At 39.3% G+C, this 25,999-nt stretch overlaps 1 protein-coding gene across 1 annotated transcript; it reads right to left on the bottom strand.

Annotated features, from left to right (window-relative positions):
* Positions 1-338: 338 nt before the first annotated feature.
* LOC118432425 (40S ribosomal protein S12) lies at positions 339-25,620 on the bottom strand. The gene is made up of 6 exons (XM_035843991.1): positions 25,499-25,620; positions 25,330-25,364; positions 20,898-21,017; positions 19,586-19,688; positions 15,194-15,295; positions 339-548 (listed from the first exon to the last, which is right to left on the bottom strand). The coding sequence occupies exons 2-6, from the start codon at positions 25,338-25,340 to the stop codon at positions 486-488; spliced, it is 399 nt and encodes a 132-aa protein (XP_035699884.1). The 5' UTR covers positions 25,341-25,364; positions 25,499-25,620; the 3' UTR covers positions 339-485.
* Positions 25,621-25,999: the final 379 nt, after the last annotated feature.

Below are 25,999 nucleotides of genomic sequence, written 5' to 3'. Positions count from 1 at the left end.
AGAGACACCTGTTAAGCCTTATGAGTACTGCATGGCACCAAACACTACCTGCACTTCCAAATTGATATGGTGGGTGTCTCCTCTCCCATACCACTGTATTCTTAATTGTCAACACAGTATCTTAACTCTAAAATTGACTTTCAGGAGCATAACATCCACCTTTCACCCACCTGTCTAAAATATGTCTAATTCAAGAACATGCCTGTTTATGTATCCCCTGCTCTTGTGAAATCTCTGTATTTATTTTATTGGTTCATCACTTCTTGTTGGATCACTCTTAGCCTCAACATGTTCTCTCTGCCCATTCATCACTAACGAATGACAAACACATGATACAATGAGGTCTTTTTGATCTTTATTTCCACTCATCATCCATTAAGCACGTCCCGATGCTTCAGATGTCATGTTCCATCTCAGGGTTAGACGTTTTTTCCTGATGGATGTGTGCTTGTTGGATGGAGAGACACGGGAGTGGTACAGATCTCTCAGTGCTTGGACTTGAAGTACTCGTTCATCACATCCAAGGCCTGAGTCTCCTTCCCATAGTCCTGTACAGAACACAAGAAATAACACATAGGTTTAAGGTACCGTTTTTGTTATATGCAATGTGCATCAATCAATCCATGAGACTTACTTTTTGTTGTTTAAGTTCCCTTTAGCCAACTTTATTAATATGTATCCTACTATCTCATTTTTGCACAAGTCTTCCATTACTGGCATTCTCATTTCAGACCATACTTTTCAACTTGGCAAGCCCCTCTCAAGATATTGCTGAGACAAGATGGAATAATCTAGAACAGCAAGTATTGGGTACATGTCATAATGAAAAACTTCCTACTATGCAAGTTTTTCTGAGACTGCTGTGTAAAAAGGGCTGGCAGTGTTGGCACCATACCCAAGAGGTCTAGACTACAAGGCAGACTTAGACTATTCTAAATTCATCTACTGTCACTGTGGTTTTGTTACATGGTAGGAGGAAAAAGATTTTCAGTGTTACATGTATAAACTCGCTGTCAAAATAATTCTGCAGTAGAGTAGTCACATTAGGCAGACGTTTTTGCAGAGTCAGGAATTCACCATGAGAGGTGACTGCGAACATAAACCACTAAGAAAGTTTCAAGGTTCACAGTACTCCATTTAAAACCCGATGACCATACCCAACATCTTTAAGATCCTATAAGAGAAAAGAGGATATCTCCGGCTGCAGGTCACGATCTTGTGATTTCTCTGCTCTTTGATGTGAACCAGACCTGACAGGTTAATCCTCTTCCACTCCAAGCCCAGGTATCTATACTAATTATCTGTGGAGTAAATTGAAAACTTGCTATGCCAGCTGCATACACACAGCTCTATCCAGGCATAGGAAATTACCTGCAAAGATGGAAGGATGCGGGTAGCATAACTTGAAAGAGGGATACCCTTTTAAACTGATTTTTGCCATGCACGTAAGCGTTTCAAAATTATAAGTAAACATTCTTAGGTAAAGGATCACAAAAGGAACAAACATCCCCAAGAAGAACACTAAAAATGCATACATTAGATAAGATATGCCACCTTTCAAACATGTGGAAATACCTGATCCTTGAAAACATATCAGTCGCGATATAGACTAGCAATCTACGTCTCTGCTCTTTTGAAGAGGAAATTAGTTCCTCACTTTTTCCCTATGCTTTTTGGGCAAGCATTCTAAGTTGATGGCTCAGATTACAGCATTGGTCTCTGTGGTAATAGGTTTTGTGAGGATGGGATGTGGTTTCTTTGATGAAGGGTGAAAGAGAGACAGCCAGCTTTACAGGGTTGGAGGACACTCTCTGATATTGTACTGATGGGATCATGGCAGCCTGATGGAAAGAATATCTTTTGGATTTGCTTCCATCTTTCCTTTCTACAAGATGGCTCTCCACAATCTGGACTAAAAATGAATGAGGAAAAAAAACTTCCCAAGATGTATCATTTACAGAACATTGCAACAGTGAAGATTTTGACTTTCTTACAATATTTTCCTACCACTTAAGAAACTTGTAAACATCTTTAAATCCCTCTTTTGGATCAAAACATATTTAACTTAAATGAAGAATGCAAACTGAGTACAAAAGAAGCTTGGAATCAAACACTGTGCTGACAGAAAGTATAAATTCCCTACTGCTCATTTTGCAGAGAGACTTTCAGTACAAAACAAATGCTCCTGGAAGTTTAGAAGATGGAATTCCCAGGATTCTTGATGCCAAGTGCATCATTTCCCATATGGACAATTTTTTCTACCTGAGCGACCACATAGACCTCATTTCTCCATTACCCCGAGTCAGCCATCCCACTGCCGGAGTCATTCCGCATGACCCCGCTCAGAAAGTGGTGGTACTTCAACTTGGCCTCATCATGAACCACGACTGGAATACAAGCAGTCGTGCCGTGTACCTGACTTCAGACAATTAGCTTAACAGATTTGAAAACTACATGTATGCTCACTCACACTTCTTGGCAGTCCGAAAGTAACTAGAAATAGTAGATTTCAACTCTAACTCTGTTTCAGAAAACAAAGCACACTTGCATAAAAGTTAATTGTGTTTTGTGAAAAGACATTGTAATATTGTTCAGTTGTAGACATCTATGGAATAATTGAACTGAGGAAAAGTACCTACTGAGCTCCTTGACAGTTGTTTTTCCAGTATCGAAACAATGGCCACCAGGGCCCCTCCCATATTTCCTGGGTGGGTAGGTATTAATCTACAGGACCCAATTCCCTTGTATGGCAAAACCAATTTTCACGCTGGAATAACTAGTAGGGTTCTCCAGGTGACAAGTCACTTCTCAAGTCCACCTACATGGAAAGATCCATTCTTGAACCTGCTAGTGCCAGATTTTATAGCCTCTGCAATTTTCAACAGGAAGCTTGCCCACCTATCAAGCAAATGCATTATTTACATAGTCATCACAAAAGTTTTCAAACCATGTACGTGAAGTTGTCACAGGAAAATTGTGCATGCAAATATCTGATGTAAAAACAATAGAACACTTACATTTTGTATTGTTGGATTTCCACATGGATATTATATGTTTATATGAGTTTTACTGAACTGAACTGAATATGAGTTTTGATTCAACGGCATAGACTTATTGTTGAAATAAACAGTGAGAAGTACAGTGTCAGGGCTAGAAATGTTTTTTTCTGCATACTGGTGCGAGTAACATTGAAAATTACCCGCACCAGACAAATTTTACCTGCACCAATCTAAATTTAGGAAATTGCATAATCATACTAAAATTGTTCAGTAACCATTGCTATCTTTCTTTTATACTTATAGGTGGTAACAGTCAATGCAGCTAATAACAATCCTTATACACGTAAATTATACGTCGATGTAGGTTAGACATCCAGGTAATAAGATACGCCAAAAATAGTTACTCAAGCAACTGGATATGGTTTTGAAACGGTCAGACGTTTCGGATAGAATCCACTATCCTTCATCAGTGACACTGAAGAGATCTGGAAGATCTCATACACTATAGGACATTTATGTATAAACCCAGTACATGGACCAGTGCAGGTAGACATCAGAAATACCTGCACAGCTTCAACTTTACCTGCACTAACCTGCATATGCAGTTGGTATGTCGAGCCCTGGGTGTACTTGGACATTCCTGTGGTTTTCACTGTTCGGGAATAGTTTCTAGCAAAGTAGACCATACATGGTCAAGAAATGACCATTAAGTGCCCCACCGATTAATTCTCATGTGTGCTCTCCCTCTCCCTCCCCACAACTTTCTTATCCTCTGTTTCCTGAAGCTGCATTAATGACTGACGATAGTGGTGATCAATTCAAACCAATGTAACTCCTGTCTTCCTCTATAAAATCAATCAGATGTAGAGTTTTGTTCCCATCAAAGTCACCACCAAGGGCGATCTACATGGAAACACTCACAGGAACCGACAGTGATTTATACAGAATATCCTGCCACCTGCAGGAGCTTTGTTTATGTGACAAAGATAATTTGTGTAAAATCTCAGCTACCATATATCCAATATATGCTGAGCTCAGCAGGTGGGAAGAAAGGGAAAATAAAACGATTTGTTTCCTCTAATATAGAGGACATACCTCTAGGGAAATAACTGTCAAACTTCCCAAGTAAGGAAAACGTTTCTAAATCACTTACACGGGGATTTAGCAGCGTATCCTTCATTTCAGGACCTCGATCTGTTTCTAAAGACAAATGTTTGGTTGATCCGTGAAATGAAACGAAATCGAGAAAGCCCACACATATTTCCCTAACATTTTCTTCAGCGGTACATCTACTAGTCAGATCCGACTTTCATATCTTTTCCTATATATAATATTACAAGTTTTATGATAATCTGTGGTAAAACTGCAATCAAGCCTTCAGCTCCATACTTGTTTCCAGACCACCAGGAGAGACTGTCAGTACCGACGATTATGAATACGGTCTATCATTATCAAGTAAAACTTACAACTTACAAAGGACCATTCTACATAAAAACCAATGTGACCACTTTTTGGTACCGGTAGTCCCTTTCACAATTTTTCCCATTGACATAAGCATCGAGACTCATGCCTACTGTTAGGGGTGGGTACCGGTACAGAAAATTCAGGTCCAGGTCCGGTTCAGGTCCAGAGGATTAGGTCCAGGTCTGGACCTGAACCTGGACCTGATTCAGTATGTAAGAATTTGTGTATGGACGATGCTGAAAACAATGGTTCATTTCGCTACAAAGAAATCTGTTTTATCTTCACGGAGCCTCAAAACATTCTGCAGGAGCAAGTAAAATTTTATGCTGACCTCTATGCGTTCGAAAATCCTCCCATGTCTTTAGACAGTGAGGTATTCTTACCCTTTTTTCCAAAGGCGACCCCCGTATTATCATCTGGGCAATGTAGCAGTTGTGAAGGTTTGATAACTGAAAAGGAATTGAAATTAGCTGTCGAATCTTTTTCTAGTGGAAAGTCTCCAGGTCTTGACGGACTCCCTACTGATTTTTATAAGACATTTTTTAATATCTTAAAACAACCAATGCTAGACTCATTCAATTACTCCTTTCAGGTGGGGCATCTGTCTGAATCCCAAAACATTGGTCTCATTTCTCAAATTCTTAAACAGGACCCTACTGGACAAGATAAAAACCCCACTATTATGAAAAACTGGCGACCTATAACATTACTAAACTGTGATACCAGAATTTTATCAAAGTGCATAGCCTTGCACATGAAAAATGTAATCTCAAGCCTGGTTTCATACGATCAGACAGGATTTCTACAAGGACGTAATATAAGTGACAATATACGAAAAATATTAGAAATCATAGAATATTATGAGCTTAACGAAAAGCCAGGCTTAATTTTTATTGCGGATTTCCAGAAAGCATTTGATAAAATAAGACAAGACTTCATTCTCAAAGTGTTAAGATATTTTGGATTTGGAGAATCCTTCCTGAATTGGATAAAGATCTTATATAAAAGTGCGGTTAGTAAAGTAATTAACTATGGGTATATCTCTGAATCATTCCCCCTCACCCGTGGAGTTCGCCAGGGCTGCCCACTTTCTCCTTATCTTTTTATTTTGGGTGTTGAAATACTAGCAATTAAAATCAGAAGTAACAATGAAATAAAAGGTTTAAATATTCATGGCATCGAAACAAAAATCTCTCAATATGCAGACGACTCCAATTTTCCACTCGCTCCAACCCTTGGCTCTCTTAACGCCCTTACCAGCGATTTAGATCTCTTTGCGTTGCTGTCTGGTCTAGTTCCTAACTTTGACAAGTGCGCTGTACTTCGTATTGGTTCTCTAAAATATACAGACTTCTATTTACCCTCTCCTCTGCCCATTCGATGGACAGATGGACCTACAGAAGTTCTAGGTATCCATATTCCTGTAAACTTTAAAGATATTGTGTCAATCAATTTTGACCGAAAATATATGAAAATAGATAAGATTTTGAATCCCTGGAAAGAAAAAGCACTGTCACTCATGGGGAAAGTCACACTGGTAAATACACTTATAGTTTCACAGTTTATATTTTTATTGAGTTCGCTCCCGTCTCCATCGTCAGCTTTTTTCGACAAATATGAAAAAAAGATTTTTAAGTTTTTATGGCGTGACGGACCCGAGCGAATTAAGCGAAAGACAATATATAATGATTATGATCAAGGTGGATTAAAACTTCAAAATCTGCGAGCTGTCGATCTCAAACTGAAGGCCGCCTGGGTGCCAAAACTACACAAAAACGAAAATTGGTTTTGTTCTAAACTACTGTCCTTCTCTAGTCCTGTTCTTAGAACCAATACGTTCCCTTTTGCACAGCTTAAAACGAATGACTTCGAAATTTTGATTAAAAAAGTAGTCAGCCTGTTTTTCCGACAGGTTATACAAAGCTGGTTGAAATACCAACTACACCCCCCAGAAAATAGCATACAAGTCAAACAGCAACTCCTTTGCTTGAATTCACATATTTGCATAAGTGGGCGACCCCTTTTCTCCTCAGCCTTCCTCAATAAAAAAGTACTTTTTGTAAACGACATTATTGACGCTGAGAATAATTTTTTATCTTTTGACAATTTTGAAGTCAAATTCGGAGATGTCTGTACAGCTTATCAGTATCGTCAACTTTTGTCAGCTATTCCTCCTCAATGGAAACATTTTCTAAGACAAAGCTCCTCAGCTGAGCTACGTGTTTGCATCCCTGCCTGTAGAGATGTAACCTGGCTACAAAGTAAAAATATTAATAAATGCCTATATGCTTTCTACATGAATGAAGCCAGATTATGTGAAACTTCAGACAGGATACAGTACACGTGGGAAGATTATTTCAACTGCCCAATACCATGGCAAAAGGTTTATAGCCTACCTTATAAAATTTCCATTGACTCTAGTGTTTGCATGTTTCAACATAAACTATTATTCAAATACTTGACCGTGAACAAGACCTTATACACTTGGGGTTTGAAGGAGTCGCCCATATGTGAATATTGTAATGAAGATGAAGAAACAGTCTTCCATCTCTTTTTTCATTGTAGAGTTGCTACACGTTTCTGGATGCAAGTAGAAGACTGGTTTTTCGTCAATACTGGGGAACATTTAAATCTAAACCTTTTCAAAGTTATTTTTGGTGATTTGAATTGTCGGTGTCCAGTTTCTGCCAATATAATTGTCCTTCTTGGCAAACACTTTATTTTCAAGAACCGTCAACACTCTCTTAATCTACAAGCCTTTATTTCATATATGTCATACTTCCATAGGCTAGAATATATTATAGCAAAAAGGATGGATAAGATAAAAGAACACTTTGGTAAATGGGGGAAAATAGCTTTATCGTTAAAACATAGTGAATAACATAGTACAATTTCTGTTTATCATTTCCTTGTTATATCCATTTGTGTACACTTCTATAAGTTATCCTCATTGTTCTCTGGTTTTATTTATTTTTTGTGTTCCACATGTCCTTTCAGTAATATTGCTTTATGTATGATTGTTACATGTGTATCTTGTATTTGAAAAATCAATAAAAAGATTGAAAAAAAAAAAAAAAGAAATCTGTTTTGTGGAGTATTCAAATCCCACTGGCATTTTAAAATCCTACAACGGTAACTGCCTCAGTACGATTGACTGTAAAACTCGGTAGAAATGACTATAGACTCTACTCTACTTCGCTCTTGTTATTTTCCTCGGCCGGTAAGTCCCCAAACGTGTGAATGCGTTATCAAATAATCTGTTCATTTTCCAACAGGTCCAACGTCTGGTCCACGCAATTTTTTCAGGTCCGGTTTTTCTGGACCGGTCCAATAAGAAAAAACGGTTTTGTACCGGTACACCGTACCGGTACCCAGCCCTACCTACTGTGATTACCTGTCCACACAGACCAGATTTTCTTGGTCCCGGGTGGTCTTATTGTATTCTCCAAGCAGAGGTTGGGATGCAGAGACAGTAGACAGTAGGGATCCTCAGGAGGGAAGCGAGCCAGTAAAAACCCTGACTACTACTCTCTCTGCGAACCAACCTCTGCTTGGAGAATAGTCCTCTTGGGCAGTTTTGACTAATGGGAAGAGATGAATAATGGGATTTCTTCTACATTGTATTAGGATAACAGTTTGTTGTAACTTACTTTCTTGTTACTTACTTTGGTTCTAAGACTGAGCCTCTAACAATCTGGCCCTGGCTTGTTGCTTTGTAGGAAACCCCTCTTTCTGCCTCCAACAATAAAAACACTGGCCACAAACAAACTTAACATGGATGGCACAATAGCATAACAGCCTGAACTCAGGGGAAATAAACCAATTATACATGGGATGTAATGTTTTAATGCAATTAGTGTGGTATTAGACTGTTCAAGCCATTTAAACGTTCCTTTGAAATACCAAAATTCAAACTGAGCCATGTACACACACAACATGCTAATTGAATAAAAACAACAAAATCATTAAGCAACAGAGAAATGAAACTTCCTTCTATTACAAAGCAACAATGGTAAAATGATTTTTCTATTTCAGAAAATGGGAAACAGCAACCAGCCCTTGTGATCATAAAACTTGGATGAATTATGACCTACATTGTTTAAACCAAGAAAAAAACTACCCTTGCACTAAATCTCTCCAAAGTCTCAAACTGTTTATACATAACATCAAAACCCAGGCACAGCCACTGTCTATGAATTATGCAGAAACAACTGCATTAAGACCATTCTTCCTTGAAGCAATGACAGCATAATATTCTTTAACGACATAGCTTCCAGGATTCAAACTAAACTGACAGGAAGTAATATTGTTGGCCCTGAGGAAAGCATGAGGTAGCCATGCAAAGATTCTTGAACCCATCACTTTCCTTCTGTGAACAAATTTCCAAATCAGCGCGAGGGGGAGAGAAGGTGAATGCCCTTGACTGCAATATTGACACCACTCAAACAAGAAGTTATCAGATTGATGGAGTGGGTTGGTGGGAACCTAGCAAGGGATAACCCTCATTTTCATGACTTTTGGAGTTTTGGTCCATCAAAACATACCAGACTAGGAGATAATGTTGTAATCATAATGTTTATTATATGTTATCCATGATACTGAGCATTTACTATTTTCAGGTTGCCACATTCAGAGTAGCTTATTCTTAGCAATCTCATAAAAAAAACTTCAGTTTTGCAATGCTTGTTCATTTGTTTGTGTGAAAAAAAATATTGATGGTGTAACATGTAAATGTGTAGGTTATTGCTACAGGTCGTTATGATTTTTCCAACTATGTAGAAGTATGACTCAAGTATTAGCATTTTGCAGAAAAGTTTTGTCTTGTCTTACAAGTGAATAATGGGTGAGATTTACGAAAGAAAGCCTGCGGAAAAAGTAACTAATGGCCAAGACATCAACAACATCTGCAGATCAATCCCAGGAGGATATGTATGAAAGTTCAAGTCCTGATGGTTCTTTAAGGAACTCTGCCGAGCGGCCGCATGGGACCATTTAGATCGGGAAGATGCCTGCTGCAGGCTGCAATTTTGTCAATACACAAGTTAATGACTATCTGTCTCCCCCGTCCCTGGCGACAGGCGGGAAATGAAATGGCGTCTGCAGATGAGGCTTGTTGATTGGAGAGGCAGGCCCCTTTGTGCGGCAGTCGGTAATCCATTCTCAGGACACAATGGTCCGAATACCAGAATCCCTTTGTTGGAAAATTGGGGTGGTTACCGCACTTGAACGTGACATTGAGATGAATACAAACGTCATCGCCATGAGCCACGGAAGATAAATTTTCAATTACCACCGCTTCCCCCATCTCAAGTCTGTTGAATGGCTTAAGCCTGAGGCAGGTAGTTTTAAACCATGGATCTAATTACTGTGCTAAATTATGATGGGCAGATTTTCACACCGATCACCTTTCCAAGGACATCGAAGGATAAAGTAGTCTTGTCTGAAATAACAGAAATTTATCTCGAAATTGATGAACAATCTCTCAAATAGTAGAACTTTCAGCCAAGAGTTTTGCAACCTGTGTTTTTTTTAAAACTATCCAAAATGCAGGTGTCTATCGGTAACTTTGTTCAGGGGGAAATCTTCCTGGTACCATTAAGTTTTCACAGTGATGTCTTCATTGCAAACTTAAAACTACCATACACACCCACACAAACCTTTTCTCCATATTGCGAAATTAAATTTTGCCCCTACTACAGTACATGTCAAAAGCTTCACCAGTACTTGGACATTTCTTTGTTACACCCATATGACTGACTTTATTTTGATCCATATGATAAACAGGTCTGGTTCTTGTGACGTTTTCTGCATTCACTCTTGTATGACTTCAAAGTTTGCTTTCATTTGCCTGACGAATGGCTGTAATGGACGCAGTTGATGGGTAGCTCAGACCATGACCATGGCTAAGAGAGCGTCTGGGTTACCAGACTTGCTCCTAGCCCCCAGACAAAAGACATCATCGTCTTCCTGTTGTCCTGATGCTAGGGAGGATAATAGCCGCAACTGACCTCAGAGCAAAACACTGATGTAGGGATGAAGAACACAGGCCCAAGGGAACAGGCAAATGGACACATAAGAATCCTTACAGTTTGCTGGGAGGTGGGGAGACCTGATGCCTGTCACGATTCCAGCTGATTCACATTTCTCATGGATGTTCAAATGGGATGGGCAGACAGTGACTTGTCTTTCAAGAAAAAGTCTTGCCAGAGGCAACTATATTTTTTAGATGTTTGTCCAGAACTTGGATATCATCATCCTTGCATGTCAGTTTTGCTGGTGAATACTCATTGGGCACCTCTAAACTTAAGTTTTTCAATATCTCACTCCTAATTTTCAACCTCTTCCCAGCTGAAATGAAGCAACAGAGGAAACCATATAAGACATCTTTATTCATATAATAATAATAATAATAATAATAATAATAATATACAGCTATGATGACAGTTATGTTGAAGTATACAAAAGAAAGGTACTACTATATGGTTTGTGTAATGTGGAAGAACATTTGTGGCCCATAACAATAGTATCTCGCTAGCTTTGGCTGCATGGTAATAAATCTAATTTAAAAAGTCCATAGTTATATAGAAAATGCAGGAGACAAAAGTCAGGTCAAATAACACAAATAGAGACAAATTGAACTGTATAACCTGGAGACACTGGCAAAACGGTTTTGCTTTGTATTCCTACAGGTATTGCAGCCTTGATGGGGAAATATGTTTCAGACTAAATTTGAATGAAATGGAACAAGGAAATTGGGAGGAGCCTTCCACCTGCGGAGCAGCCAGAAGCGATTTTTCTTCCGTCTCCAGATGGCTCCAATTTTCAAGTCCATTCTAAAGTTGTTGAAGCAGAGATTGGCGCTCATGTATCACAGAAATGGCCTTCTCTCCATACTCATCCTGATCAAGATTTGCGATACACTTGGCGGAAGCCTCCAAACTGGCATCATGCTGTGTTACTGAGGGCCGGGGATGGAAATTTATTTCATAACATGTTATCAATCATCAGAGGATGAAGACAAAAGAACAAGACACATTGCTTTTGCAGCAACATCTCTGACTTGCATAGACAACTTTCCTTTATCGAAGTCAAGAAACTAGAGAACTTTATCTGCAATAGGGGCAGGTCATCCACCTGACCTGGCTATTCTCAATTCTACTAAATCTAGCAATAAGACCACCACTCCATCACTTTCTTTGTCTGTGATCGACTATGTTGGCACATCATCAGAAGGTGAAGAAAAGTTTAGTTATGAGATCGCTGAAGTTGACTTTAAACTTCAGATTGACTTTGACCTCTATGAAAAGAAGGAGGCAAGTTATATCTGTGCTTTGTTTCTGTTATTGACCAATTCTGACTTTCTGCTTTGAATGTGCATAACACCTTTCAATTTCTACTTACCAAGTCTTTTCCTATTCCAGAATGTTCTATGGCTGAAAGAGTTATGTGAAGTCAAGACCAGAATGGGAAACTCTGCATCACTTCAGTAACATGGTGCAAAAGTTGCCTGCTGTGATTAATGCATGCGGATGGAGACCGGTATCTACACTGAGCGTGCAAAGCTTTCATGTGCAACTGCCTGACAGTCTGTTGATCGCGCTGATGTTTGAAGCTAGGGGAGTGCTTTAGCGAGGTACTTAATCGACAGCTTCTTTTCCCCACAGGAAATTCTACACATCATCTCCGATCACATCAAAATGAAAACACTCAAACACCCGGGCACTTTTACTTTACCTTTTCCAGGCTGAAAGGCTCAGACTCGCCGAGAAGTGCCAGATAAACGATGAAAGCTGGGAATATGGGCATGACGGCTTCGCGTTTCTGCCGCATGAATGTGATGCCATAGGCTACGGCAGACATTTGGATCAACAGTGTTCATCACATACATACACTTTTGTATAAATAGATGCCTTGAAAGGGTGTAAACCTGTGCAGATGGAATGGTACATTTTGCACAGTTCCAAAAAGGCTCAGGAGTCTGTAATTTGAGGAACAGTTGTGAATAATGTGTCTATACTGATGTATATTGAGGCATATTTCATCGAAGAAAGCAACAAAGAATGCTGAAATGTTTATATTATTTGCCCCAAACTTCTACAGTAGCATCTAGACCAGAATAACTAACCATGAATAATAGCCTGAGTTACTCCTCTATGTCATAATATTAGAACAGTTTACCATGAACATAACTATCACATGTGCCCCGTGCAGGCATTCTTGAAAGACACAGTTCCAATTGCTAATGTTCCATTGTTGATGATAAGGGGGCCTTAAGAAGTTCCCGTTGTTAAAATAAGCATACACTATCAGTTTTAATAGAGCAGTCCTCCCCACTGTTTCACACTGCTATATATGGTCACAAAGCTGAACCTGACATGCCCTCTGTAGCTGAAGTCGTAGATATGTGCTGGTATAAAGATATAATTTGTATGCATAGTGCCCTCTTCTAGCTGACTTGTAATTTACCAAAGCTAAATGGAACTATACTTTACAACTCTTTTGCTTAAAACTATGGTAAATCTTTGTGCAAAAGGCCATCAAGTGAGATTACACCTCATAAAGATTTAATTCTACCCAGGACACATTATGTAAATCTTTATAATCTGGACAACAAAGTACATCAGTGGAATGAGTAATTTTGTGGCCACCTGCACACAAAGTTTGTGTAATCCAGATTACGATGCCACCAAAACTCTATGGCCAATGGACCTTTCTACATCAAACATTGAATTTGAAGTCTGTTATCTCTGTCTCTCATAGTTGTTTCACACATAAGGAAATGAATTATTGCTTTTATAAACAGGGGAGCCATCCTTTTGATTATTGGAATAAAAATCAATTCAAACATGTAGCAAAGTCTGTTGCCCTGAAAATGCTGTGACAGACAACCAGATGATAGCATTGCTGTGGCCTAGCTGTTATCGTTCCCTCATTCCTGGAGAAGTTAACGGCAGAACACCATGACGAGCTCCATAAACCTTGATTGCGTTCTGGTTTAAAACTTTATTTAGCTCAAGATTTGCCCGGGGTAATTTGCAACGGCCCAAGAAATCACTTCCTGGTCCCTTGGGGGTTTGCACAAAGGAAGGAAATCACCAGGAAATTATGGCAGGGGACGAAAAGGTTACTGGACGGAGTTACAGAAAATGACATGCGCCAAAGAAAGAAAGGCCTAACTTGGGAAAGTGGATGTATTTCTGCCTTGGGTTAAGCGTAACAATCACATAATAGTTGATGAGGCATTTCTGGACAGATTCTGGAGATATATATACGTATAAAGCCAAATGTTAAGGCTTTTTGAAGATCTATTAAGGGCACATGGTTCTCCCCATGAGAAAGTAGAAACACTCCTTCACTGCTTGAAAGACAGCATAGGGGGTCCAAATCACAGGGTAAGGGGACCCCTTGGCTAAGCTCAACCTCTATCCGATAGAACACACGTCTTTGAATAATGGCCATGCCTTGTTCAAATTCAAGTGATGTGCCAAATGAAGAGTTACTTGGGTTCCTATCTATTCATAAATCATGTATTGTCAAACATGTTGGCAGCTTTCCATACGAGGCTGGGCCAAAACTGATGAAGTCTGCAAGATCGCCAAAGTTACACCCCACCCACCCACCTGTTCTCAACCAACTTCTACATCTTTGTTTAATTACTTTGGAAACTGCTGAATGGATGGACAACTATTGATGATGAGTCTTTTCACCCAAGACATTCCAACTGAACCAACAAGAAAAAGAAATATCTGCATACTTTTACAGTAGCATTTGTACAGTCAACAGAGGTTATCTTGCTGTCGCATCTGTGCAGGGCAGCAGAAGTCACACACAGAAAATGGTGTCAGTAATCTCACTATGTCAAGGTGAGTGCAGGAGTATACCATTACACATATCCTCAACAACATCATACTGCTAACTTTAAGCTTTAGTGCTTTAACTTCTCTAGAAACCTATACCAATTTGATACTACACGGCATCCATTATATGCTAAAAGTTTCACTTTCACATCAAGAAGTGCCACTTAGAAGTATGGCACAATTAAAATAGATTGTTAGCTCAAAATATCATACTGGTTCCAGACAATTACATAGTGTTTTATAAGAAAGTTTGTTCACCTTCAGCTTACCAGTAAGCTCCAGATTCTGAATGATTGTGTACGAATCTTAGAATGAGGATTGGCAACAAAAAGGGTGAGCATTACCTCCACATCTATCCCATTAAATGTCTGGGACGCGAGCCAAAAATGCACTGACTGCCCTTACCACCTAGAAGGTTTGCCATTCATACCCATTCTTCAATTTTAAAATATCAACAGCCGAAAACTTCAAGTTCTATAAGAGTTTTCCTTTTAACTAATTTCTAAGCCATCTGCTATTTGATTATACATGAACTATGATCTGGAATCTTGCAAGGACTTAACTTGTTCATATAATACATGTCATGATCTAGAAGAAGTAATCATCTCTGCATCACAGCTTCTTAATATCTAAACTGGAAATTAGGTATTATTTTTTTTACCAAATGTGCAAAAATATCTGCACTAAGCAGTCAGTTGATTGACACATGAGTGTCAAATAGTGGAACTTCTTTTCTTTACAATCGAAATAGTGATGAAGGGTATACTGGCAAGATCTGACATTAGATGAAGAGACAACTTTACCAAGTGAAATCTCTTGATTCTGATGAAAGCAGAACTTGTTGTATGAATTAAGAACCAGACATAGTTTTACCTTGACCACGACGCAGCTGCAGCCGACCACTTTCCTGGGCTTTCCCTCCCTGTCGATCTTACACAGGCCAGCCCACTCACCAAGCTTTTTGTTGTCATCAACCTGGAACGATAAAAGATACATTCAAGAACTCAACATCTTCTTTATCCAGTGATTTTACCTACCCATGTCATATCTTTAATATCAGCATAAATGACAGTTTCTTTTATTGTCTTTCATTTCTTTTTTTGACAGTAGTTTCAGATTTATGTAGCAACTGGCAAAAATCCAAAGAGGGAGTTCATACAAGGGAGAAAATTGGGTACATGTCATAGAAACAATGCTATCATTATGGTCGTACAAGTTCTTTGTTTTTCCGACATTATACAATCAAGCTGTTGAGACATTCTTATAGTTTATAACAAAAACAACCTACTGACATCCTACTGAACAAAACGGTTTCCTTTTAATCTTTTCTGCAATGTTAGATTCTACTTGTTTCACCAAATTGTCTTGTAGGCTTCTGATGTCAGAAACTACTTTATACCTCCCATCTCACCAGCAAATTGCTCACTACCCGACACATTTCACTATTGCCTCTCCTGAAGTGGGGAGCCAGAACTGCCATTATTATGTTCCCTCTGGGATGAGCAGGTGCAAGCTTTCTGCCCCACAAAGTCACTGCTAATGTATCTGCTGAGATCAGACAAATGATCTACGGCAAATCCCAGCACTTTCCATTTTCCAAGTGTCTCAGCTTTCTTGGAAAGTTGAGCAGGTACAGAACTACTTGTTCCACCACATACACCTCAGGGCACTTGTTTAAAACATCTGTGCAGCCAGGTACACAAACACCAGTGCTTGTCATAAATTTTTCAAGTAAGCCTATAATTTCCTGTTTATTTTCATAGTTCAGTAAATTCTGTTGACTTTATTTCTGCTCATATCTACCTTGTACCTGTCTAGCATAAGTTGCCCAGCCAAAATTTGAAAAACTAAAACGTTTTGGATAATTAGAATACAGGAATTTTTTAACTTAGTAGATGAGAATTTTACACAAGATAAGTGTCTGTTTATGCATTCAACTTGTGTGATAAATCCATGCATGAACTTTTAGTGAACTTGTTATGAGTGGGACTATAGCCCAACAGATAATTCAAGTTCCCAGTGAACTTTAAGTGGCAGTAAAAGGAATACTAATCTCTTCTGAGCTGTAAATGTCACCTGTGCCCTGGAATCAGGAGACCAAAATTTGTGAACAATGCATTATGAATGTCACTTGTCAAGTGTGGAGTTAGTCAAGCAACGTGGCCATCCATCTCACATGTTCCCCAGGGACTTAGCATTTGCATCATCATTACCTGGACTCTGCTTCAAGGTTAATGGTGCACCTTAGGCTGGCTTTACACTGGGTTTTTCCGATTCACCCATTTTTCTGCCAAGATTGGGGCAGCTTTACATATACTGCCAAGAAGACCCGTGGTCCATCATAATTGAGCGAAAGTCTGATTCCTATGATGCACTCAATAAGATTTTGTAAGCTTGTCAGGATCATTAAGATAACTTTGATTGTCTGATTTAACTGCTCGTGACTAAGATATGATTTCTTCTGTGCGCTATCCTTATGCCTCAATGTATGTTGCAGCAACCTTGGCTTCCACCATTTGTATAATGTACACCTCTGTGCTTATATGCTAATCAGCCTGAACCCTGACCTCCAATCACAAGCCCCACAGCTTTGCTTTGTACATGTGCTGAAGCTATCAGGGACTCCTGCCTGCTGAGGCATCGTACTAGCACTTCAGACCTGTAATACCGTAGTACGTGGGATTTTATACATGGTCACAAAAACTGTCACCGGTCCAAATATTGGTATATTCAACATGTAAATTGGGCCTAAGTGGCGTTCAAGGTGCCGAGTACAGGCCAACCAAGCCTCATTGCTAAACTACGTCTGCAACAAAGTTGCTGGAAATACTGTTCCCTCCAGGTATACCAGTAAATTACTAAATAATTCAGACAATATCAGCCTTCTGGATTTGAAGCTGTGGATGGCAGCTGTCACTTAGCTTTCCCCAGGCATAAGCCAGCAGCAAAGCTTCTTGCTCCACTTTGATCATAAATCTCGGATTTGTAACCTAATTGTTATAGAAGACACTGCTTTCTACCAGCAACAACTGAAGTAATGTTATCTTTCTCTTTCATACTGCTGAGCTCCATAACAAAAGATTAGCAGTTGTGCACAAGTTAAAATACAAGAGACTGGTATAAACTAAATGTAGGAAAATAAAGGAAACAATGATTTGGAACATTTTCATTTTGAGTGATTTTACTGTGTTACATATATACATGGAGGTGTGTGGGTGGGGTGCTCAATGCATAATGGACCTCATCGGTTCAGGTTAGTGTAAATTTATCCGACATTTCTATAGCTAGCAAACAGTCAAACGTCTTCTGTGAATATGTATGCTAATTTGAATTAACACATTCCACTGAATGACACATGGTTCAACCTCCACTGATGACACCTGCCAACATCACCTTGACACACATTCTGTGGCAATGGGCTAAGTAACTTTCACAAGGGCATAACCTGACAAGTGTCTCCTGTGTAACATTGAGTAATATTACCCCCTGCTACACTGATAAATATTGCCCAGGAGCCTAGAGTTACAAGTAGGGTCCCTGGCAACATGACGAATACATGTGTAAGCAAAAGGACCTGGCTGGATAATGGAATTTTAATGTACTATAAATGATTCATCTGACTTGTAAAGTGCCGCCTTTGAACTCATAAAAGACTGAGCAACTCAATCCATCAACCTCTCCTTTAATTTTTCATCAGAACCATCCAATAGATGTATCATGTTCCCAACATCCAGTTCTTCTATATGGTCTCATCTTACTCTTCAGCCATTGATATGAACAAATAATGGCTTTTGGACTTGATAAATATTGCATGGCCGATAAATGGATGGACTTGGGCCATTCAAACCACCAAGATGCAGCTTGGAAAGACAACCCAGAGATGGAACAGATACCATGCTAATTAAGCTTGGCAGGTCATATGGGTCAAGGCGAGATGATTCATCAAAGATCAGATACGCTGTGGTTTGCAGGAAGTCACGCCAAAGGTCAAATGGCAAGCTCATTCTTTTGGCTGGACGGAGATGGCCATTTTGATGCCTTGTAAGACTAAAGAGATAAAGTACTTGTGATGATCAAGGTTGTCTGAGTAGCAATCCTAAGATCTCTGTTAGGGCCCAGGTCAGACTTTGGCTGCTTGTGAAACCCATTAGAGAAGTTTGAACTTGCATGATCCCGGCAGGTCTTATTTGGTGGACAGATTAAAAAGTTTAAACTGAATGAACCAAGAAATTCACAGATTCAGGTGCAAAATACTGGTAACCATACTATCCTTTCACATACAGTTTTCTATTGCTTACTACATGTAGATTAGCCAGCAGGGAGATGGTTAAGGTCACCACTGAAGAATTCACAAGTTAAACAGATCAAAAGGATCCACTATAAACTTCACCACCTGTCATAACTCTCCTGTACATCAAAGGACCTCCGTTTCCAAAGTCATCCCACAACGTTAAGACCCTGTACTGTGCGCGCTTTCTCCTATCTGACTGTGAAAAATAGTACTTCTCTGTTGAGCACAGCAGCACTGCACTGAGCCTTAATGTGGTTGTAAGGTGATTAATATCAGAATCTCTTCATCATTTGCTCGTTCATCCATACATTATTTGAACTGTGCATTACTTGAACAGGTAGAACCCAACAGTGATGTATAAGGCATTAACATCTCTGTGCCTAGGCAATATTTCAGTGTCCTTCTGACAGCAGGCCTACTGTCAAGTTAATGCATGCTTTACCAATCACATGCAACATCTAGGGAGTACAGGCAATTATTATTCCTTTCATACTGGGAATGTTCTGTATGTTATTAATACACTAGTTGTCAAAAGTTAAAAACATCATTTGAAGTGAGCACTCTCTAATCTTACCCAATAGTCAAGTGCAATATTCCATACTTGATGGAACTTTTAATAAAACAGGTGACCTGAACTGATGTTTGAATTCTTCTTAGCTACTTCTGCTTTGAACACTCAAGTTATTGGCTGATACTGATAGCGTAAATGCATGGGCAAACAGGTTTCTAGGGAGTGTAGGAAACCCAAATAACCTCATTAGCTGATAGGCTGTACTTCAGAGCCTTCAAACAGTGTTGCCCTTTGAACTGCATCACACTTTGTAGCATTTTTCTATTTGACAAATGATCTAACTCATTCATAAGTTTTGCCAATGGTCACATTACATGGCACTGCATTTCAAATGTAGCATACAGACTCAGTATTCAAAATAATAAAAGCCTATAATATGATTCATGTATATTACTAAACATACCTTGATAAGGTTAATTCCGTGCTCCGCACAGAGAGCTTCCACCAGCTTGACATACATGGGCTCATCACAGTTGTTTGCCAGGACACATAGATGGGCTTGGCGCCTGTGAAGAGAACAGAAATTATAACTTCATGATCAAAGCAACCAAATGCATTGCTTTTTGATACAAATGGGTCCTTGGTGAACACTATGCCCATATACGAAATAACCTGACTGCAAATACTTTACAGGCATGTTGGTTACAAAGCTGCTTTTGACAATGTGATGGCTGCGACTCTGGGACATTTACACTGGTGAATCATTCAGAATCCAACTGGTCACTTTCATATCAATGACTCTTTGTCTACTCCCCTCTTAGTGCAAAATGTTTTAAGCCAAACATATTTTATTCCTTCGTATTAAAAATCATGATGCAGAACAATATGTACCTTGCAGGGATCGAAATATTTTTTTTTTTTGCTACATGCAAAATTGCAAGTTGGCAAAAATTTTACGTGCAATTTGAAAAATTTACATGCAAAATACAACTAGGCGGCAATTGCGACGAGGATATGTAGCTTGAATCGGCGAATTTTGATTACATCTAGTGAAGCTACCGGAGAAAATTACCAGCAAAAACAAGGAAGGAAAAAGACAGAGGTCCATATGTCGTTCTGTCTAAGAGTAGGGTGTATAATTCCTGAGAGTATTTTTTTACGGCCAGGTATTTTCAACATGCAAGATCAGAATATTTTTACATGCGAATCTCGAAAATTATGTGCAAATTGCAAGTTAAGTATGTGTATTTCGAACCCTGCCTTGGCACACCCAATTTCTAGGAATTGACAGACTCAAATTTTAACACTTTGTATTGTTTTTCTCTGATTCTCTTGATTAAATTTCTTTTATTCTAAGATGTCCGAGAACAGTCCACCATCTGGCAACCTTGGCTGAGGACAGACAAAGGTGGAAAACTTATGTTGATGGAAGTGCTGCCCCTACGGTCGGTGAGGCTATGGGACCAGTGAGGTGAGGTCAGAGTCTGAGAGCCAAGAAAATAAACTGGTATAGCCTCTATCACGTTGCCATTGCAACAAAATCAATATTTCTATCATGGTTAATAATAATATCGGTCAAGTTTGAAGGCTTAGCACATGCCTTTCAGGCACCTTTCTGCCTCTTGCACACTGTTTTCTTTTACACATTTCTTTACTTCTCTATGTTTCTTTTGTGAGAATAAATGAAACGTAGTGAACAATATGATTGTCTTTGATTTAAGTGGATCCACTGGATAATTGCTCAATGGGTAACCACAGCAGAATGATAAGCCTACTTGTCGAGAGCTTTGGCAGCCTCGTGCAGCCCCCGTGCCAGTCCATCATGGATGAGAGCATTCTTCAGCACCTCTTGCAGGGCTGTGTTGATGTCCATAGGACCTCCGGATGCTTCACCTCTACAGGACAACATACGCATACCTCACAGTTTAAAATATGTCCTGTCTACACAGTACACTGTGGTAGTTCTTCAAGTCTTAGTCAAGTCCAGAGTTATAGTTCTGTTTACTTCTGTGGTACATTTGGGGACAGTCTTGATACCGGAAAACACAGGAAAACACAGTTAACCACCGGAAAACACCGGAAAACACATGAAGGAGTGTACAATCTACTGAAATACAGTATGTTTTGATGAGTAAACATGACAGGTCGCTATGTTTTGCCACAGAATAATCTACCCATGGCCCTGGAATGAAGAAATCGTCAGAAAATGCATGAGACGACGGGTCGGACCGCCGCCGCCGTGGCGGCCATGTTTGTTTTCATTGCAGAGTACATGTTTGTTTAGCGGGGTCTGATACTTTCACAACAAGACAGCTGATATCTACCGAACTTCAGTGCAAAAATCTGCTATATTATATATATATGAATCTACTCGGATTGTGACAAGAATCTGTTTGCTGTATTTCTTAATAAAGCTTGCTTCTTCTAGCCGTCAACGTTAACGTTACATAATTTTGCACAAGCCGTGAGCACGTCCAGTCCGCCAAATTACAAATAAAGCGGTGTCCTACGTGCTTTCAAGGGTGTATATTCATTCCACAGACAAACATTTCCCTAAGTGGTTTCTCACTAGATGTGGCAATTATACCCAGTATATCAAAGAAAGAAAACTATTATATTGTCTGCTCAATTTCTCCGCGTAGTGTGTACGTTGGGTCAACAATGGCGGTATTTCGTACCCAAGCTATACCGTGATGCTCTAGCGGCCCGACCCGACCCGGGCGGGACATAAAAAATTTGGAGCGCGAAGTTGTATTTGTGTTGAGGGGAGAGTACTGATTCGCAAAATGATCGGGTCAGGTCCTAATATGCCGTGTCTGCATTTTTTCGGCGTAAGAACCTAGTCCCGATATGCTGGAAATCACGAACCAGTGCTTGTGGAAGGCCGCAAAGCCCTAAAGAAGTGAGTGTTTACAAACTGATCCGATTGTAAACAAAGGACCCACGCTGGCTGCATTATGCAGATTGGGGCCCCCGGTAATTGGCATCTCAATGGGAAATATGTAAAAAAAGATAGCCCGACAAGTACGTCAAACAAGAAAGCCCCTAAAAGTTACCGGTGCGTGAAAAAAAAATGATTGTGGGGCGTGAGTGTGACGATGTGTTGAGTGCCAGGGACTCGGATTGATACTAAATAATAAATATATATTTATATTTATCATGAGTGCAATTTCTTATTTATGTTGACGTTCTTGATGAATGGCAAGCATTATCTTATTTAAAAAAAAAACCTTCATGTTGCTGTTTCCTTGTTAAAAGGATTTCATTACTTTGTACCTTAGAAGAACGGCTGGACGGATTTCTTGGAGGTATGTATGCCTCGAAATCAGCTTTCCCCTATTGTCCCATAAAAAGTGGTCCCAAAATAAGTTTTATTGACACAACGAAACTACTGTACATGACTCGAACAAAGTTACTATACAAGTACAGATACACAAAAGTCAATACAATGACAAAGGGGCGATAACAAAGTACAAAGAATATATGTATACTAGGGTTTCCATTTAGTTCACTTTACCTACTCGGTAACGGCATCTGCCTTACATGCTAGTAGCTTTCGAAACACTTAGAATTCAGAATTACGGGTAACGTTTATTAATGATGATAATACCCTTTGTTGCACATTCATGCCCTATCGGGCTAAATACAGGCATATAAATACGAAAGGTCGTAATACAGTATACACGGTTTGTACGACTAATCTAAAACATGGGTTCTATTCAAAACTATTCTAATACATTTGTTCGGCTTCTTCCACACGGAGTTTGTGGCAGCTGATTCGTAATTTGATGATGGTAGTTCTTTGTCGTTCGTTCGGAATAATAAAAATTATTGATAAAAATAACAATTGGTGTGTCGAGGGACTCGGTGTGATACTGTAATTTTTAGCAAAATTTCGAGGAAAAAGAAGATTTAAATGTTTGCAGTGGCGGTGATTTACTATGAGAAACTGTATATGTGACGGATCAATCAATAAAAACAACAAGTGTTTGATATGTGTGTCATTTTTACAGACTGGGTGTGAATGGGTCATAAATAACAACGACGGGAAAGTCAACAAACGGGAAATCTAAAGACCGAGGTGCTAACAACAGGCAAATCCGCGCGTGGAGGCTTTTGTTAGACGGCGCGTCGGCGGAGTGTCAATAAAGATCATACCTTTGAAAGTCGCTTGTGTCCTGCTACAAAAGACTTAATACCATTCTTATTCAAAATTCAATGCCCGTGTGTCGGTACAACACCCAGCTTTGATTGAAACGCTTTGAGCTTGTTTGATAACCTGTAAGTAAAGTTGTTCTTTTTTATGATCATGTTGATATATATCATATGGTCGCATATGTGATTATATATCATATGGTCACATCGTGATATGAGTGGAAAAAATACAGTAAGATGATGTATCGATTGTACCTTGTAGCTTTATTTGAAAAAACAATACAGTTCTTTAGGCTTTTGAAATATATGGTTGTGAGAAATGATAGTACCGATTAAAAATAAATGCTCTTTCGAAGGTACAAATAAATAACTTTCGTTTAACTAGGTTTGATATAGAGAAGTCTACTTGCAAGTTCGTGCCCAAAGGCTAATTGCAAGTACATAGTATGAACATAGTAGATATACAAGTGACAATGGACAGTTATGAACAATATTCTACTTCAATACTTAAGTGTTGGCTATTTCTAGACAGGTTGGGTTTGACTTTAATTCCCTGAAACAACAATATGCATGTGTTTTTCAAATAAGATAATGCTTGTCATCCATCAAGAACGTCAAAATGTACAGGGAGTTACACAATTACGCCGAAAAAAATGCAGACACGGCATATTAGGACCTGACCCGATCATTTTGCGAATCAGCACTCTCCCCTCAACACGAATAGAACTTCGCGCTCAAAAAATTGTATGTCCCGCCCGGGTCGGGTCGGGCCGCTAGAGCATCACGGTATAGCTTGGGTAGGAAAACCCGCCATTGTTGACCCAAAGCAGGAACCCAGCGTACACACTACGCGGAGAAATTGAGCAGACAATATAATAGTTTTCTTTTTTCGGTATACTGGGTATAATTGCCACATCTAGTGAGAAACCACTTAGGGAAATGTGTGTCTGTGGAATGAATATACACTCTTGAAAGCACGTAGGACACCGCTTTATTTGTAATTTGGCGGACTCAGGACGTGCTGCTTGTGCAAAATTATGTAACGTTGACGGCTAGAAGAAGCAAGCTTTATTAAGAAACACAGAAAACAGATTCTTATCACAAACCGAGTAGATTCATATATATTATATTTATGCCAATATATAACAGATTTTTGCACTGAAATTCGGTAGATATCAGCTGTCTTGTTGTGAAAGTATCAGATCCCGCTAAACAAACAAACATGGCCGCCGGGTGGCGTCGGTCCGGCCCGTCGTCTCATGCATTTTCTGACGATTTCTTCATTCCATGGCCATATGTAGATTATTCTGTGGCAAAACATAGCGACCTGTCATGTTTACTCATCAAAACATACTGTATTTCAGTAGATTATACACTCCTTCATGTGTTTTCCGGTGGTTTCCGGTGGTTAACTGTGTTTTCCTGTGTTTTCCGGTATTAAGACTGACCGGTACATTTGCACAATCCTCAGGAAGTGTATTGGGTTCGGTATAGAGCATTTCCTCAGTTTTACATGAGAAGAGGGAGCTCTATTGTCATCATCGGATTGTCACTGTGTTAGTGTTACTACTAAATCAAGCATATATGTTATGGGATAGTGAGGATATATATACTTGACTATATATTGTACACATGGCAAACATAAAGTTTGCATGCACTTATGGGCTCACTTATGATTTAGGAAGATGTGCATCATAACAAATGGCAACATGATTTGTCTCTGTCAAAGTTTCATGGGTATGGGTTAATCAGTTATTCACATGATAAGTAATAAGAATATGATATCACCCGCATGCTCCTAGCAAATTATAATTCCCTTTCCGGCCGTATGCTTTTGCGTCTTGAACAACCACCCCCCCCCTCCCCCCATAAAGTTTTGATAGATATTATATCAGCTTCGGCGTCAATCATAAATTATTGTTTATCATGCTGATGTACCTTTTACAAGTGGTATTCAACACTATATTTTTTATCATATATGTGGTCAGTGTTAAAAATCAAAAGACTTTTACGGCAAAAACATGGTTCATGGTCGCCAAGCCATCCACTCACCCTTCTGCCATTTTAACACTTCAGCAGACGTCCTCCTGAAAAATTAAACAAAAAATCGTCACATCGTTTTATTGCTTGATATTCATACATCAACTTGGTACAACTTTTGGACACTGATGCTGGAAAAATCGAGAGAAACAGAGGGGATTGTCAGCGATGGCACACTTACGATGAGCCTTCCGCGAAATATCAGCGTGAAAGAGGTCGTGTTAGGTCATCGCGCTAAGAATGATGGGAAGAAATGAAACTAGGGCTTGTCCAATGCAAAAGTGCCGGACTGCCTCGACACATATTGACAAGAAAAGAAGCTAAGTCAAAGCCTAGGAATATCGATTTAGAAAAAAAAAAATGCTAGCAAAATGAGGATTGTTCATAAATTCTCTGTAGAATAAAATGCAAGGTTTAAATCCCCTGGAAAAATAAATAGAATGAAATGAAATTAATCCTACAAATCATTGTAACATTATACCCCACGATTGCACTATTAACTTTTGCGTTGTTAGTTTGAAAGTTCAGAATAATGTTGCTTGGTGCACCCTTAATGTGAAATAATATAGTTGATTACGTTCAATTTTTTTATCTGTATCATTCAAAATGAAAAGTAACATGCTAGGCTAGGCTGCTATCCAGCCGTAATATAGCTCCCGAGTCTCTTCTCTCCTCTTCGACA

This window comes from Branchiostoma floridae, chromosome 2 (genome assembly GCF_000003815.2).
Source record: "Branchiostoma floridae strain S238N-H82 chromosome 2, Bfl_VNyyK, whole genome shotgun sequence".
In the NCBI taxonomy this organism is placed as follows: Eukaryota; Metazoa; Chordata; class Leptocardii; order Amphioxiformes; family Branchiostomatidae; genus Branchiostoma; species Branchiostoma floridae.
Note: the sequence above shows the minus strand (reverse complement) of the source record. Positions and strands in the feature narration are given on the sequence as shown.

What these genes read in the sequence shown, in the direction of transcription:
- LOC118432425 (XM_035843991.1), bottom strand. An exon ending in GCTGCCAAAGCTCTCGACAA is followed by an intron (nt 19,689 to 20,897) that starts GTAGGCTTATCA and finishes TTCTCTTCACAG; the next exon opens with GCGCCAAGCCCATCTATGTG. An exon ending in GCAGCTGCGTCGTGGTCAAG is followed by an intron (nt 549 to 15,193) that starts GTAAAACTATGT and finishes TGTTCTGTACAG; the next exon opens with GACTATGGGAAGGAGACTCA.